This window comes from Rousettus aegyptiacus, unplaced genomic scaffold (assembly GCF_014176215.1).
Source record: "Rousettus aegyptiacus isolate mRouAeg1 unplaced genomic scaffold, mRouAeg1.p scaffold_m13_p_4, whole genome shotgun sequence".
NCBI lineage: Eukaryota > Metazoa > Chordata > Mammalia > Chiroptera > Pteropodidae > Rousettus > Rousettus aegyptiacus.
In genome coordinates, this window is record NW_023416307.1 from 54,661,053 (window position 1) to 54,673,797 (window position 12,745).

The 12,745-nt window shown below is 30.5% G+C and overlaps 1 protein-coding gene across 7 annotated transcripts in view; it reads right to left on the minus strand.

The window, feature by feature from the left end:
- The window catches only part of STXBP5L (syntaxin binding protein 5 like), a 243,509-nt gene that overhangs the window by 155,734 nt on the left and 75,030 nt on the right, over positions 1–12,745 (minus strand). For all 7 annotated transcript variants that reach the window (XM_036218792.1, XM_036218791.1, XM_036218789.1 and 4 more), the window contains 2 exons: positions 12,077–12,200; positions 3,658–3,736 (listed from right to left, as the gene is read on the minus strand). In XM_036218792.1, coding sequence (XP_036074685.1) covers positions 3,658–3,736; positions 12,077–12,200 — 203 coding nt within the window. The remainder of the gene's footprint in view (positions 1–3,657; positions 3,737–12,076; positions 12,201–12,745) is intronic.

Below are 12,745 nucleotides of genomic sequence, written 5' to 3' on the forward strand. Positions count from 1 at the left end.
GGGACTACATCAAACTAAAACCTTCTGCTCAGCAAAAGAAATCATCAATGAGGTAGAGACAACCATCTGAATGGGAAAAGATATTTGCAGGCAACATCTCCAATGAGGGCTTAATATCCGAAATATACAAAGAACTCATACAACTCAATGACAACAACAACAACAACCAAAAAAAAAAAAAAAGAAACAAACAAACAGTCCAATCAAAAAATGGGCAGAGGACCTGAACAGTCACTTCTCTCTAGAGGACATACAACTGGAAAACAAATATATGAAAAGATGCCCAACATTGCTAGCTATTGGGAAACGAAAATCAAAACCACAATGAGATACCATCTCACACTTGTTAGAATAGCTTTAATCAACAGGACAAGTAATAACAAATGATGTAGAAGATGCAGAGAAAAAGGAACCCTCATACACTGCTGGTGGGACTGCAAATTGGTACAGCCACTATAAAAAACAGTATGGAGGTTCCTCAAAAAACTAAGAATTGATCTACCATATAATCCAGTAATCCCTTTACTGGATATTTACCCCAAAGACTTGAAAACCCATATCCGAAAAGATATTTGCACATCGATGTTTATAGCAGCATTATTCACAGTGGCTAGGACACGGAAGCAACCAAAACGTCCTATGATAGATGATTGGCTAAAGAAGTTGTGGTACATATATACAATGGAATATCACTCAGCCATAAGAAGAGATGAAATACTGCCATTTGCGACAACATGGATGGACCTCAAGATAATCATGCTAAGCAAAATAAGCCACACAGAAAAAGTTGAAAATCACGTGATACCACTTATATGTGGGATATAAACCTAAAAGCAACAAATGAACAGGACAAACAGAGACACATGGACTATAGACTAGTGGTTACCAGAGGGTGGGAGTGAGGAAGGAGGAGGGAGAGAGATGGAGTAAAGGGGATCAAATATGTGGTGACAGAAAGAAATCTAACTATGGGAGGTGAACACATAGTTTAAATATATATGTCTTACTATTTAAGTGTACAACTAAAACTTACTGAATTTAGTTAACCAATGTCACCATAATGAATAATTAATAAAAAGGACCAATTTTGTTATTTCTAAATATTTATTTATGTTGGTAAGAAGACTTCTCCAGATTAAATCATTTCTAAAGAAATGAGTATAAATTTTGTGTACCTTTGATTGTTACTTTGTTTTGCAACAAAAATCACAACTTGGAGAATATATCTTTTCATACTTATTGACCTTTATATCTGCTTCAAATATTAATAAAGTCAATAACTATTTTTTCCACATAAAAGTGAGTAAATTAATTCTCACCTCCTAGTACTAATCCAAACATAGGATAAGATGCAATTTACTCTCTCTCTTTTTTGTAAGCACATTGGAAAAATGTCCTTTCTAATATTGGAAAAGAGCAAACTTTTTCTGCTCTTATGGCTCTGAATCAGAAAACATTGTGTGCAAATTTAATTGTTGATATATATGCACTTTTCTGTAAACTACTGAATGAGTGAATAAAAAGTTATTTACTCAAGAAACGCTTAGGGAACCACTCATGGATAATACATTAAATATTTAATTATCAGATTAAATCCGCATAAATATTGTCTTAATTTTATTAATAAGGTTAAATAATAACTAAGCAGAAAAACCAAAAAAAAAAAAAAACCAGATCAGACTTCAAAGCCTATTCACCTAAAGTAGCGATCTGTACTGCCCATAGTATAAAATAGTTACAATTTACTGAATGATTACCATGCATATTGGCAAGATACTGGCATATATTGTGCCATGAACACATATAAAGTAAATTTTATGTAATCCTCAACCCTGTTGAATAAAGCACTATTAGCCCCATTTTGTAGATGAGGAGTCGGGGATTCATGCAGAGTAAATAACTTATTCAGGGTTACACATTTTATGAGTGGCAGGGCAAGCTTCAAATCCAAATTCAAAAGTCTGCGTTTTTTATTTCTAATGTTTCTCAAATTGTGTCATAACCATCTATGGTATCAGAGGGGCACTAGATTTATTGGGGGTGATCACTTTGTGAGTTATATAGAGACATTGTACACCTGAAACTAATATAACATTATATGCCAATTATAACTGAAAAATAAAAATTATTATTTAAAAGGTTCGTGGAAGGAAATTTATCTTTGGGTGATGAACAAGTGTAATATGTACATGACATTTTATTGAATTGTACACTTGAAACCTATATAATTTAATTAACAATATCATTCCAATAAATTCAATAAAAATAATAAAAATAAAATGGAGACAAAATTTTAAATATCTATTTACCACTCATCAAACATAAGACATTACAAATTTATGCATAATTTAATTTAATTCTCCCAACCAGCACAATTAGTTAGGTATAGTTAATGAGGAAATTAGAGTTTAAAAGAGTTAGTTAAAATGTTCAATGTCATATAGCTGTCTGACTCTATAAGCCAATAACCTTAACCATTACTTTACACTCTTGACTTGAACTCTGGATTCCTCAAGTAACCCCTCTCCACCTTCACTCTTTCCTCCCTTTCTCTGTAATCAACCTATCATTCCTTAAGTATCTTTTCAGGCATCTCCTTTCCCAAGAAGAATTTCACTGATCTCTCTCTACACTGTTCTCCACACTATCTAGGGTTAGGTGACTTTTGCTGTGCTCTCATAGTATGTCTCTATAAAAGTGCTTCATATGTTGTATAGAAACCGCAAGTTTATGGACTTACTTCTGCTACTAGACAACAACAAATTCAAAATTAGGCTGTATTCTTTTCCATTTTAATACACCTAACAAACTGCACAAATATACATATATGTATTTTGTATAAGTTTTACATATATAAATAAACTACATATGTATACTGGTTAAAAATGACCATAATGTTATTCTATTAAACTTTTAGAATAGGTATAAACAACATTAAGTATACCCATGATACCAAAAAATATTCTAGTGTGAGCAGATAAGTAATACAAAGTAGGATTGTCCAATTTAAGATTATAATAAAATTAAAATTTAAGCAAGATTTGGAATTATGGTAATTTTGGATGAATATGTTACCATTAATAATTATTGCAAGTAAATAGAATATTGTTGCAGTATAAGATATGGTTGCTGTACATATGAGAGAATTTTATTAAGTATTATTTTCTTTAATTTTCTATAAAATTTAATACTATTTTATTATGCCAACATACATAATTGTTTATCTTTCAAATTAATTATAATCTTTCCAACTTCTGCATTTAAAATCCTGAAGTACAGAAGCTTGGTTATGTACTTAATTCCTTCATGTGCAATACCAATAAATGGCTCTGCTCAACAATGCTAAATGACTGCTACTACCAATGTGCATTGTCGAAAAGTCCTACGCTGTTAAAATTAATGTATATAATGCTCATCTGAATATTCATAGGAATTTCAAACTAATAAACAGCTGTTATTTGTAATATTCATAATAATGATTATCATAGATATGCTTATTAGACAATGAGAAATCTTTTACTGTTAATATAGAAGATTCTGCCAGATAATATAATTATGTAAAACTTTAAAAATACATAAACATTAAATGTTATCTGCCTTTCTTGTCTCTGTTTCTTATATATTTTCCCATATCTCCCAAAGTATAAAAATGCATACCTGTTTCTACAGGTCTTGTATTCTACTTTAAGAATCGGTTTACATGATTCAGATTTTCTTCCTTCTCTTTGACTTTTTCCTAAAGAAAGAAAAAGGATTTTATTAGCTCTGATTTAAATTCTACTCATCCATGAGAATTAAAAAGTTTTACTAAAGGAATATAAAGAAAAAAGATAATGTAATTATGTATTTCTATAATAGGATAAATACATGTCTATGTATCCTAATATTTTTGTTAAATTTATAAACAATTTATTGAATCCTAACAATTGACTGCTATGTAATCAATAAAGTTATTTGTGAACTTATCAAATTTGTATTGCTTTACATTCTCCACGTATAAACCTAGTCTCATGTAAGGTTACTTTAATTAAGTTTCAAGATAAAATAGTTTTGTAACTGAAAATATACATATTTATCTACAAAGTGAAATGTATTAATATGAAAATCCATACTAGGCTAAAAATTTTGTCTGTAATACAAGCAAACCTCTTTCATATACAGAAAAACGCTATTTAAAGTTTATTATAGACTATCAAAACCATTGCATTTTCATCAAATTCACTTAAAGGAAGTCCATTAGACAAGGAATACAGATTATACACTTCATGATTTTAAAAAGTTATTTTAACGATGGTATTTATTTGCATAAAACAAAAATAATAGTTTCTTGTAGGGAAGTGTTATGTTCTTTAGATTCCGTAAGATTTTGAATAAAGAATCAAAAAGAGTATGAAATGGAAGGAAAGCTACTTTTGCATGTAACATACTTATCTTTCAATTTATGCTTTTGCTTATAATTCTGTTTCTCATTTTGATAAAATTGATATTTTTTTGATGATATATATTTTTTATTTTAGTAATTACCCTTACTTATTCTTGTAGTGCTACAATTGTTTACAGACATAGATACCTATTATATAAGGAGGTGTTTACATGCATACATGTGTAAATTTTCAGGATAGCTTCAGAGTGGCATAGTCAAAACCAAACAGAATGTCATGATAGTTGTTTTTAATTTGTTTAAAGGGCAGGGTGTCAGTTTACGATGTGCCTTATCTGCTTTTTAAAAGCAAGCTTTTGGCATGCTTTCCGAAATTGCTTTATGAAGGACACTTTAGCTCAAGGAGTCACTCTGAAGAATAGCTTAGCTGGTTGCTGATTACTGGTTTTGGTAATGAATGAGAATAGAAAGAATGAAGTGACATAGCCAAAAAAAGAGATCCATCCTTTTCATGGTGATATCTTTTTCATCCAGTGCTTCTCTAATAATTGCCAAGCCATTAATTAACCAAAACAGTATATGTCATATTGTCAATATATATGGAACCAATTACTATTTTTCAGTCAGTACACATCAGTGTCATGTACTGATTTCAGTAGAAAAAAAAAATTATCTAATAATTAATTAACATTTTACTTCAATGTCCAACTCCAAAATTAATTTGGGGGTAAAGGTTTACTTCTGTAATTATATTCGTTTCCTGTCAATAACTAAAATATACTTAAATGACATATTGTGTAAAAATCAGAATCAACAACTCCATTTATTGAAAATCCTTATGTTCAGAGTACTAGACTAAGTGTCAGGGTACAAAGAAATAACTGACCATTGAGAAGTATAAAATTTGCTAAATTAAACAAAACAAATATAAGAACAACAATATGAGATGCCATAAGCAAATGAGTGATAGACATAAAATGTGGTAAAAGATGAGAATAAAACTGTGGTTTCCTTTTATTAGAAGACTTTCTGGAGTTCTACAAAAAAAACTTTACCTAAAGGCTAGACTGAACATTAACAGACAGAATTTGGGTAGGCGAGCATAAGAAAAGATATGGAGACAGAATATGCCTAGTGTGTTGAAGGAATAATGAATAAGCCAATTTGGGTAGATTAAAAGATTCATGTAAAAGGATAGTGAAAAGAATGCTGATGAAGTGCAAGGAGACAGATTGGCACTCTACCAAACTGGCAATATAGACAATGAATGGTCACTGGAAGCTTTCATGCTTGGAAGAAAAATATTTCAGAAATGTTAATAAGGCTTCATTTACTAGAGCAATTTTGAAAACATAAGATACTGATGCTGGAAAAATAAGTAGGAGATTATTGCAACAGTGCAGCAAAAAATAAAAAAAAAAAAACAAAAAAGAAGAAAAATAATCTTAAATATAGAATATCATTAATCACACCAACATATGCATAATTGGAGTACAAAAAGGAGATGAAAGAAAGGGGAAGAAAAAACATTCATAAAATCATGATTGAAAACTTTATAAATTGGATGAAAAGCATTATCTTCATATCTAAGAACCTCAATGAACTCTATGTATGATAAAAAGTAAAATATTTAGTCACAGATACATCACAGTAAAAATGCTAAAAGCCAAAAAGAAAATCTTGAAAGCAGTAAGAGAAAAATGACTTATCACATACAAGAGAGCCCCAATGAGATTAACAGCTGACTTTCTTATTAGAAAAATAAAATGGAGCCAAAAACAAAGAGTGTCGGTAAAGGTAATTACATAGATAATTAAGAAAGACAGCATAAATGCATATTTCTTCTCCAATCTTCTCTTAAGTGACTAAATAAGCAATTGTTAAAATAATATGTACATAATTATAGTGTAGTATATATAACACATTTGACAATAACAACATAAAAAGATAGATGGGAACAAAGCTATACTAGAACAAGAAAACGACACCAAATGGTAACTTGAATCCACAGAAAAAAATGAAGAGAACCACAAATGATAAGCAAAAAGGTTAATATAACAAATTCTACACACATACACACACACATGCACACACATGCACACACACATACACACACATATATGTATACTGGATCTATTTTCTTTTGTCAACTTCTTTAAAAGATGAAAATACTACAAAACCATGCATAGACCTTATGTCTGTAGCCCCAGACTACTTCATACTTTCAAATTAGCCCATACTTAGGCTTTACAAATTCATTTAAAAAAATGATTGCTAAAGCTTTTTCTGGTGTTAGTGGCATCCACTTGTGTCTGCCCTAGACAAGTAAAGGCAGGTACTTGTTCTCCCTGCGGGTACCTTTTTCTTCCCAGATTTTAAATTAGTTGTTTGCTCTGTCACCTTAATTCTCTGATGAGTTCAATAAAAGTTTTAATTTGCAGTTTGCCCAGATTTTTGTTGTTGTTATATGAGTGATAATGATGCTCCTCCCAGCTTTCTACCTCTATGTGGAGATTAAACAACACACTTCTAAATAATATGAAAGTCAAAGGAGAAATATCAAAAGCAATTTTAAAACATCTTGAACTCAATGAAAATAAAAACACAACTTATTAAAATTTGTGGGATACAGCAAAAGCAGTGCTTAGAGGAAAATTTATATCATTGAATGCACATATTAAAAAAGAAAGAAGATATAAAACCAATCATCTAAGTTTCCACCTCAGAACCCTAGAAATAGAATGGCAAATTAAATCCAAGGGTAGCAGAAGAAAATCGTAAGAATTAGAGCAGAAATAAATGAAATTGAAAACAGAAAACGGACAGAGAAAATCAAGGAAATCTAAAGCTGATTCTTTGAAAGGGTAAAATAGGTAAGCCTCTAATCTGGCTAACTTAGAAAAAAAGAGAGAGGACACAAATTCCTAATATCCGAAATGAAAGAGTAGACATCACTAAAGATCTCATGACATAAAAAGGAGAAGAAAGGAATACTATGAAAAACTCTACACCTACAAATTTAATAATCTAGATGAGATGAACTAATTCCTTAAAAGACACAATCTGCCAAAACTCACACAAGAAAAAATGAGCAATCTGAACAAGTTTATCTATTAAAGAAATTAAATTAATAATCAATAATCTTCCAAAACAGAAAGCATCAGACCTAGATGGGTTCACTGGTGAATTCTACCAAACATTTAAGTATGAAATTATATTCTCACAATCTCTACAATTCTCTACAATATCAGAAGATAAAAGCGGAAGAAATTCTTCCTAACTCATTCTATGAGGCCAGCATTACTCTAACACCAAAATCAAAAACATTACCAAAAGAAAAAAAAACCACAGACCAATATCTGTAATGAGCATTAATGTAAAAATCATTAACAAAATAGCAAATTAAATCCAATAAAAGAATTCTACACCAAATTAAATCCAACATAAGAATTCTACACCATGACTAAATGTGATTTATCCTGGGTATGTAGACTTGTTCAACATTTAACAACTAATTAGTATAACCCATTACCATCAAAAGGCTAAAAAAGAAAAATCACATTATACAAATAGATTCAGAAAAAGCATTTGATAAAAACCACACCCATTTATGATAAAAACTCTCAGTAAACTAAAAATACATGGAAACTTAGTCAACATGATGATGATGAATCTCTACAAAAAACCTACTGGTGACATTATACTTAATGGTGAAATTCACATCTTTCCTAGTAAAATTAGGAAGGAGTAAGGCAAGGTTGTCCCCTCTTACTACTCCTTGACAAGATTATGCTAGAGTCCTAGCTAATGAAATAGGAGAATAAAACAAAATGTAAGGCACACAGATTGGAAAGGAAGAAATAAAACTGTTAGCAAATAACACAACTGTCTATGTAGAAAATCTGAAAGAATAAACAAAAAAATCTTTTGGAACTAAGAAGTGATTATAGCAAGGTTGCAAAATACAATTTTAATATACAAAAGTCTATTGCTTTCCTATATACCAGCAAAAAATAAGTGGAAAATTTTTATTTCTATATTGTAATTACTAGTTTAATTTTTTTAACTAAATTTATTGTGGTAACATCGGTTAATAAAATTATATAGGCTTCAAGTGTACAATTGAATAATACATCATCAATGTATTGCATTATATGTTTACCACCCAAAGTTAAGTCTCCTTCTGTCACCATATATTTGACTCTCATTACCCTTTTTTACCTCTCCCCTTTTTCCCTCCTGTAACCACTAAACTGTCATCTGTGTCCATGAGTCTCTGTTTGTCTTTCAGTTTTATATTTCACAAATGAGTGAAATCATATGGTTTCAACTTTTCCTGTCTGACTTATTTCACTTGGCATGATAATCTCAAGATCCATCCATGTTGTCACAAATGGCAGTATTTCATCTTTCCTTATAGCTGAGTAGTATTCCATTGTATATATGTACCACATCTTCTTTATCTAATCATCTGCTGAGGATACTTTGTTTCCATGTCTTGGCCACTGTCGATAATGCCACAATGAACATTGGGGTACATATATCTTCACAGATAAATGTTTTCAAATTTTGGGGGTAGATACCCAAAAGAGAGAATCCTGGGTCATATGGTAATTCTATTCTTAAATTTTTTGAGGAACCTCCATACTGTTTTCCAGAGTGGCTGTACCAAATTACACTCCCACCAGCAGTAAGTGAGGGTTCCTTTATCTCTGCAACCTCTCCAACACTTACTACTTGTCCTGTTGATGATAGCCATTCTAACAGGCATGAGGTGGTATCTCATTGTAGTTTTGATTCCTATTTCCCTAATAGCTAGTGAAGTTGAGCATCTTTTCATATGGTCTGATGGCCATTTGTCTGTGTTCTTGGGAGAAGTGTCTGTTCAGGTCCTCTGCCTATTTTTTAATGGGAACGTTTGCTTTTGTTGTTAAGTTGTATGAGTTATTTGTATATTTTTGAATTTGATATTAAAAACATAATACCATTTATATTAGCATCTAAAAAAATTAAATACTTAGGCATAAGTCTGACAAAATATAAGAGCTATGTGGGTAAAACTAAAAACCTCTGATGAATAAAATCAAAGAACTAAATAAACGGAGAGATATTTCATGTTCATGGATAGGAAGACAATATTGTCAAGATGTCAGTTGACCCCTATTTGATCTATAAATTCAAAGCAATCTTGATCAAAATTCAAGCACATTAGTTGGTGGACATTGACAAACTGATATTAATGTTTATATGAAGAGGCAAAAGATCCAGTGTAACCAATACAATAATGAAGAAGAACAAAGGGAAAAGACTGAAACTATGAGGACTTCAAGACTTATATAAAATTACAGTTATCAAAACAATGTGGTATTGGAGAAATATAGACAAACAGATCAATCCAATAGAAAACAAAAAATAAACTGGTATACCTAAATCTAACCCAACAGTAATTACATGTAATATTAATGGATTAAATATTCCAATTAAATGATATAAGACTGGATAAATTTTAAAAAAGCAAGACCCATCTATATGTTCTCTATAGGAGACAAAAGGAATGTCTAATAATAAAGACTCAAAATACATAATGCAAAAAAAAAAGAGGGTCAAATATATGGTGACAGAAGGAAATTTAACTTTGGGTGGTGAACACACAATGCAATACACATATTATTGAATGATATATTTGAAACCTATACAATTTTATTAACCAATATCATCTCAATGAATTTAATAATAAAAAGAAAATTAAAGTGAAAAACAGACCATTTTACTATCATGTTAGGAAATTTCAATACCACTCAGAAATTGATAGCACTAGTCATATATCAAGAAAATCTCAGAGGATCTGATTAATGTTATTAAACATCTTTACCTATTTGAGTTTTAAAGTATGCAAAGCAGGGAATTAGAATGAAAGATGAAGAGAATGAAGAGAATTAGAATGAAAAATCCATAATAATAGAGATTTTAATTTACCTCTCTCAGAATTGAAAAATCAAACAACAAAAACTTAAGCAAAGATTTAAACAGTAGAAAACAAACACAATTTCAAGTTTGACCTTTGTGTAACAATTAAGAAATGTACATTCTTCTCGAGCACACTTGAAAGTCTATAGTAATTGTGTATGTCTAGTTATAAAGCATATCTCAGTAAATTTTGTAGAACTAGTACAAAGCCATAGTCTCTGACTAAGGCTAATTGTAAAAACTATAAAAACTGATAGGTAAAAAGTAGAATTATAATAGGGATTAGAAAATACCTCAAACTGAATATTTATGAAAATTTACATAATATTAATGAAATTACATATCAAAATTTATAGGATACAGCTGAAGTGGCATTTAGAAATAATTTTTTATTTTAGAAAATAAAAATAGCTGAAACAAAAGGGAACAAAATAAACCCAAAGAATATAAATAGATATGACAGTGGATACCAAAATCACTGACACTGACTTAATTATGTCATAGTCGGGTATCAGGAATTTAATTTGATTTATATGTTATGAGAGACACGGATGTTGATGTTTTCAACAACCTGTGAACAGAGCTATAGTTCTTTTAAAAGGAAAACAGAATTAAAGAAAACAACCAAAGTGATAAAATAAATATGGATATCATAAAACATGTGAAAGGATCAAATATCTAATCAAGTGAAGAACTTGTATAGAAGTTGACTGGTGAGAATAAAAAGAAGTAGAAAACTTATGAATAAATCTTATTGCACATTTACAAATAAAAGGCATAAGGATTTTTTTTTTTTTTTTTTTTACAGCAGGGGTGGAGGGGAAGGGAACCTACTATACAAACAAATAATTAAGCCTAAGTGGATGTATAGCAAACACCTATCAAGGTTTCCATATGGCAATCTTTAAATAAAGCATCTCAAGTAAGTGTCTAAATGCAATCTCTAAGTAAAGCAGTGAAGTCAAATGTATTAATCATTTACAGATGGAGCATACAACTGTGATACAAAAACTGACAAATACAAGATGAATAATTTCAACTAGTGATTTATAAGTCAGCAATCATAAAAAACCACTGATTTTTAAGTGTGACACTATAAAAATGCTCAGAAATTATAAAATAGAATGTGTTCAATTAACTTCAAGGTTTTGATCTCTCCATTCCTAGAAACAACCAACACTGTGAGGCAAATATGGAACTCAAATCATCACCAATATTCTTGGAGATAATATGGTCATCTGAATAAAAGATATTCATACTATTGAACTTTTTATTCTGCCAAATTAGGTAAACAGGTCCAACATAAATGCTAAATACCTCTTTTTAGTGAGGAAGATATTATAAATACAACCTATAATAATAGCACAGTCATAATTTAGTGGAATCAAATGGCAGAAATGGAAATAAATGGAGAAACTAGAAAACAACAGATTATAAAGCATTATAGGACTTAGGTCTGAAAGTCAGAGCTAGGTAATGCCATTTTCCCACTAGGTCCTTAACTCTTAAAATTGGTACAAAGTAGGAAAGTGGATAGACAGGAAGAAGGGAAGCACAGAAATTTAGGGTATAATGTAGGGGATCTGAAGAAGGTATAAAAGAAGTATTTAGAATCAGAAGCTATGTTCTATCACCTCTTTCTACCAAACACACTGATACCATCTCTCCTACTTTAAGTCAAGGCACTGTAACCCCAGAGTTTCTTTCTCTTGAAAACATACATCTTACCATGCGGAATTGTGGTCTGGAAAGGACGACTTGGGTTTTTCAGGTTCCATAAAGTCAAGCTGCCGTCTGAATGGCTGCACATGAACTGTTTACCTTCATGGTGCCAATCAATTGAATGAATAGCCTAATGAAATAACAATTAAAAACAAGCAGAGAGGGGAAAAGTTGATTTGTTATATCATTCTGTATTCCAAAGGAAAAATATTATAACACAAAATTACTATAGCAATAACACTTAAGAAACATATGTATTTTTTCTCACCTAGATCACACTATTTTTGGTTTAGCCCTCTACTGTCTTACAAAAGGGTACAAAAACTCATCTCTTGAAATAAAGAAAATTTCCTAATAGCATTAGATCCCAGAACTTTTTGTTATAAGTTCTATGTCCTCCTTGTACCTTATAATGCTTCTTTGAAAAATTATTTACATAGAAATAAAAGCAAGGTTATTAGAAGATAATTTCTAATAAGGTAGTAGCCTACTTACATTTAAAGAAGTCAACTTAAAAAATAATTTACATAAGAGTTACCATCTGAGGACTTACTATGTGTCAGACCAATGGTAAGCACTTTATGTACATTATTTCATTTAATTATAAAACAGGTAGTATTTTTTCCAATTTACACATGGCAAAATAGACCTAGAAAGATATTTGCTCAGGTTGCA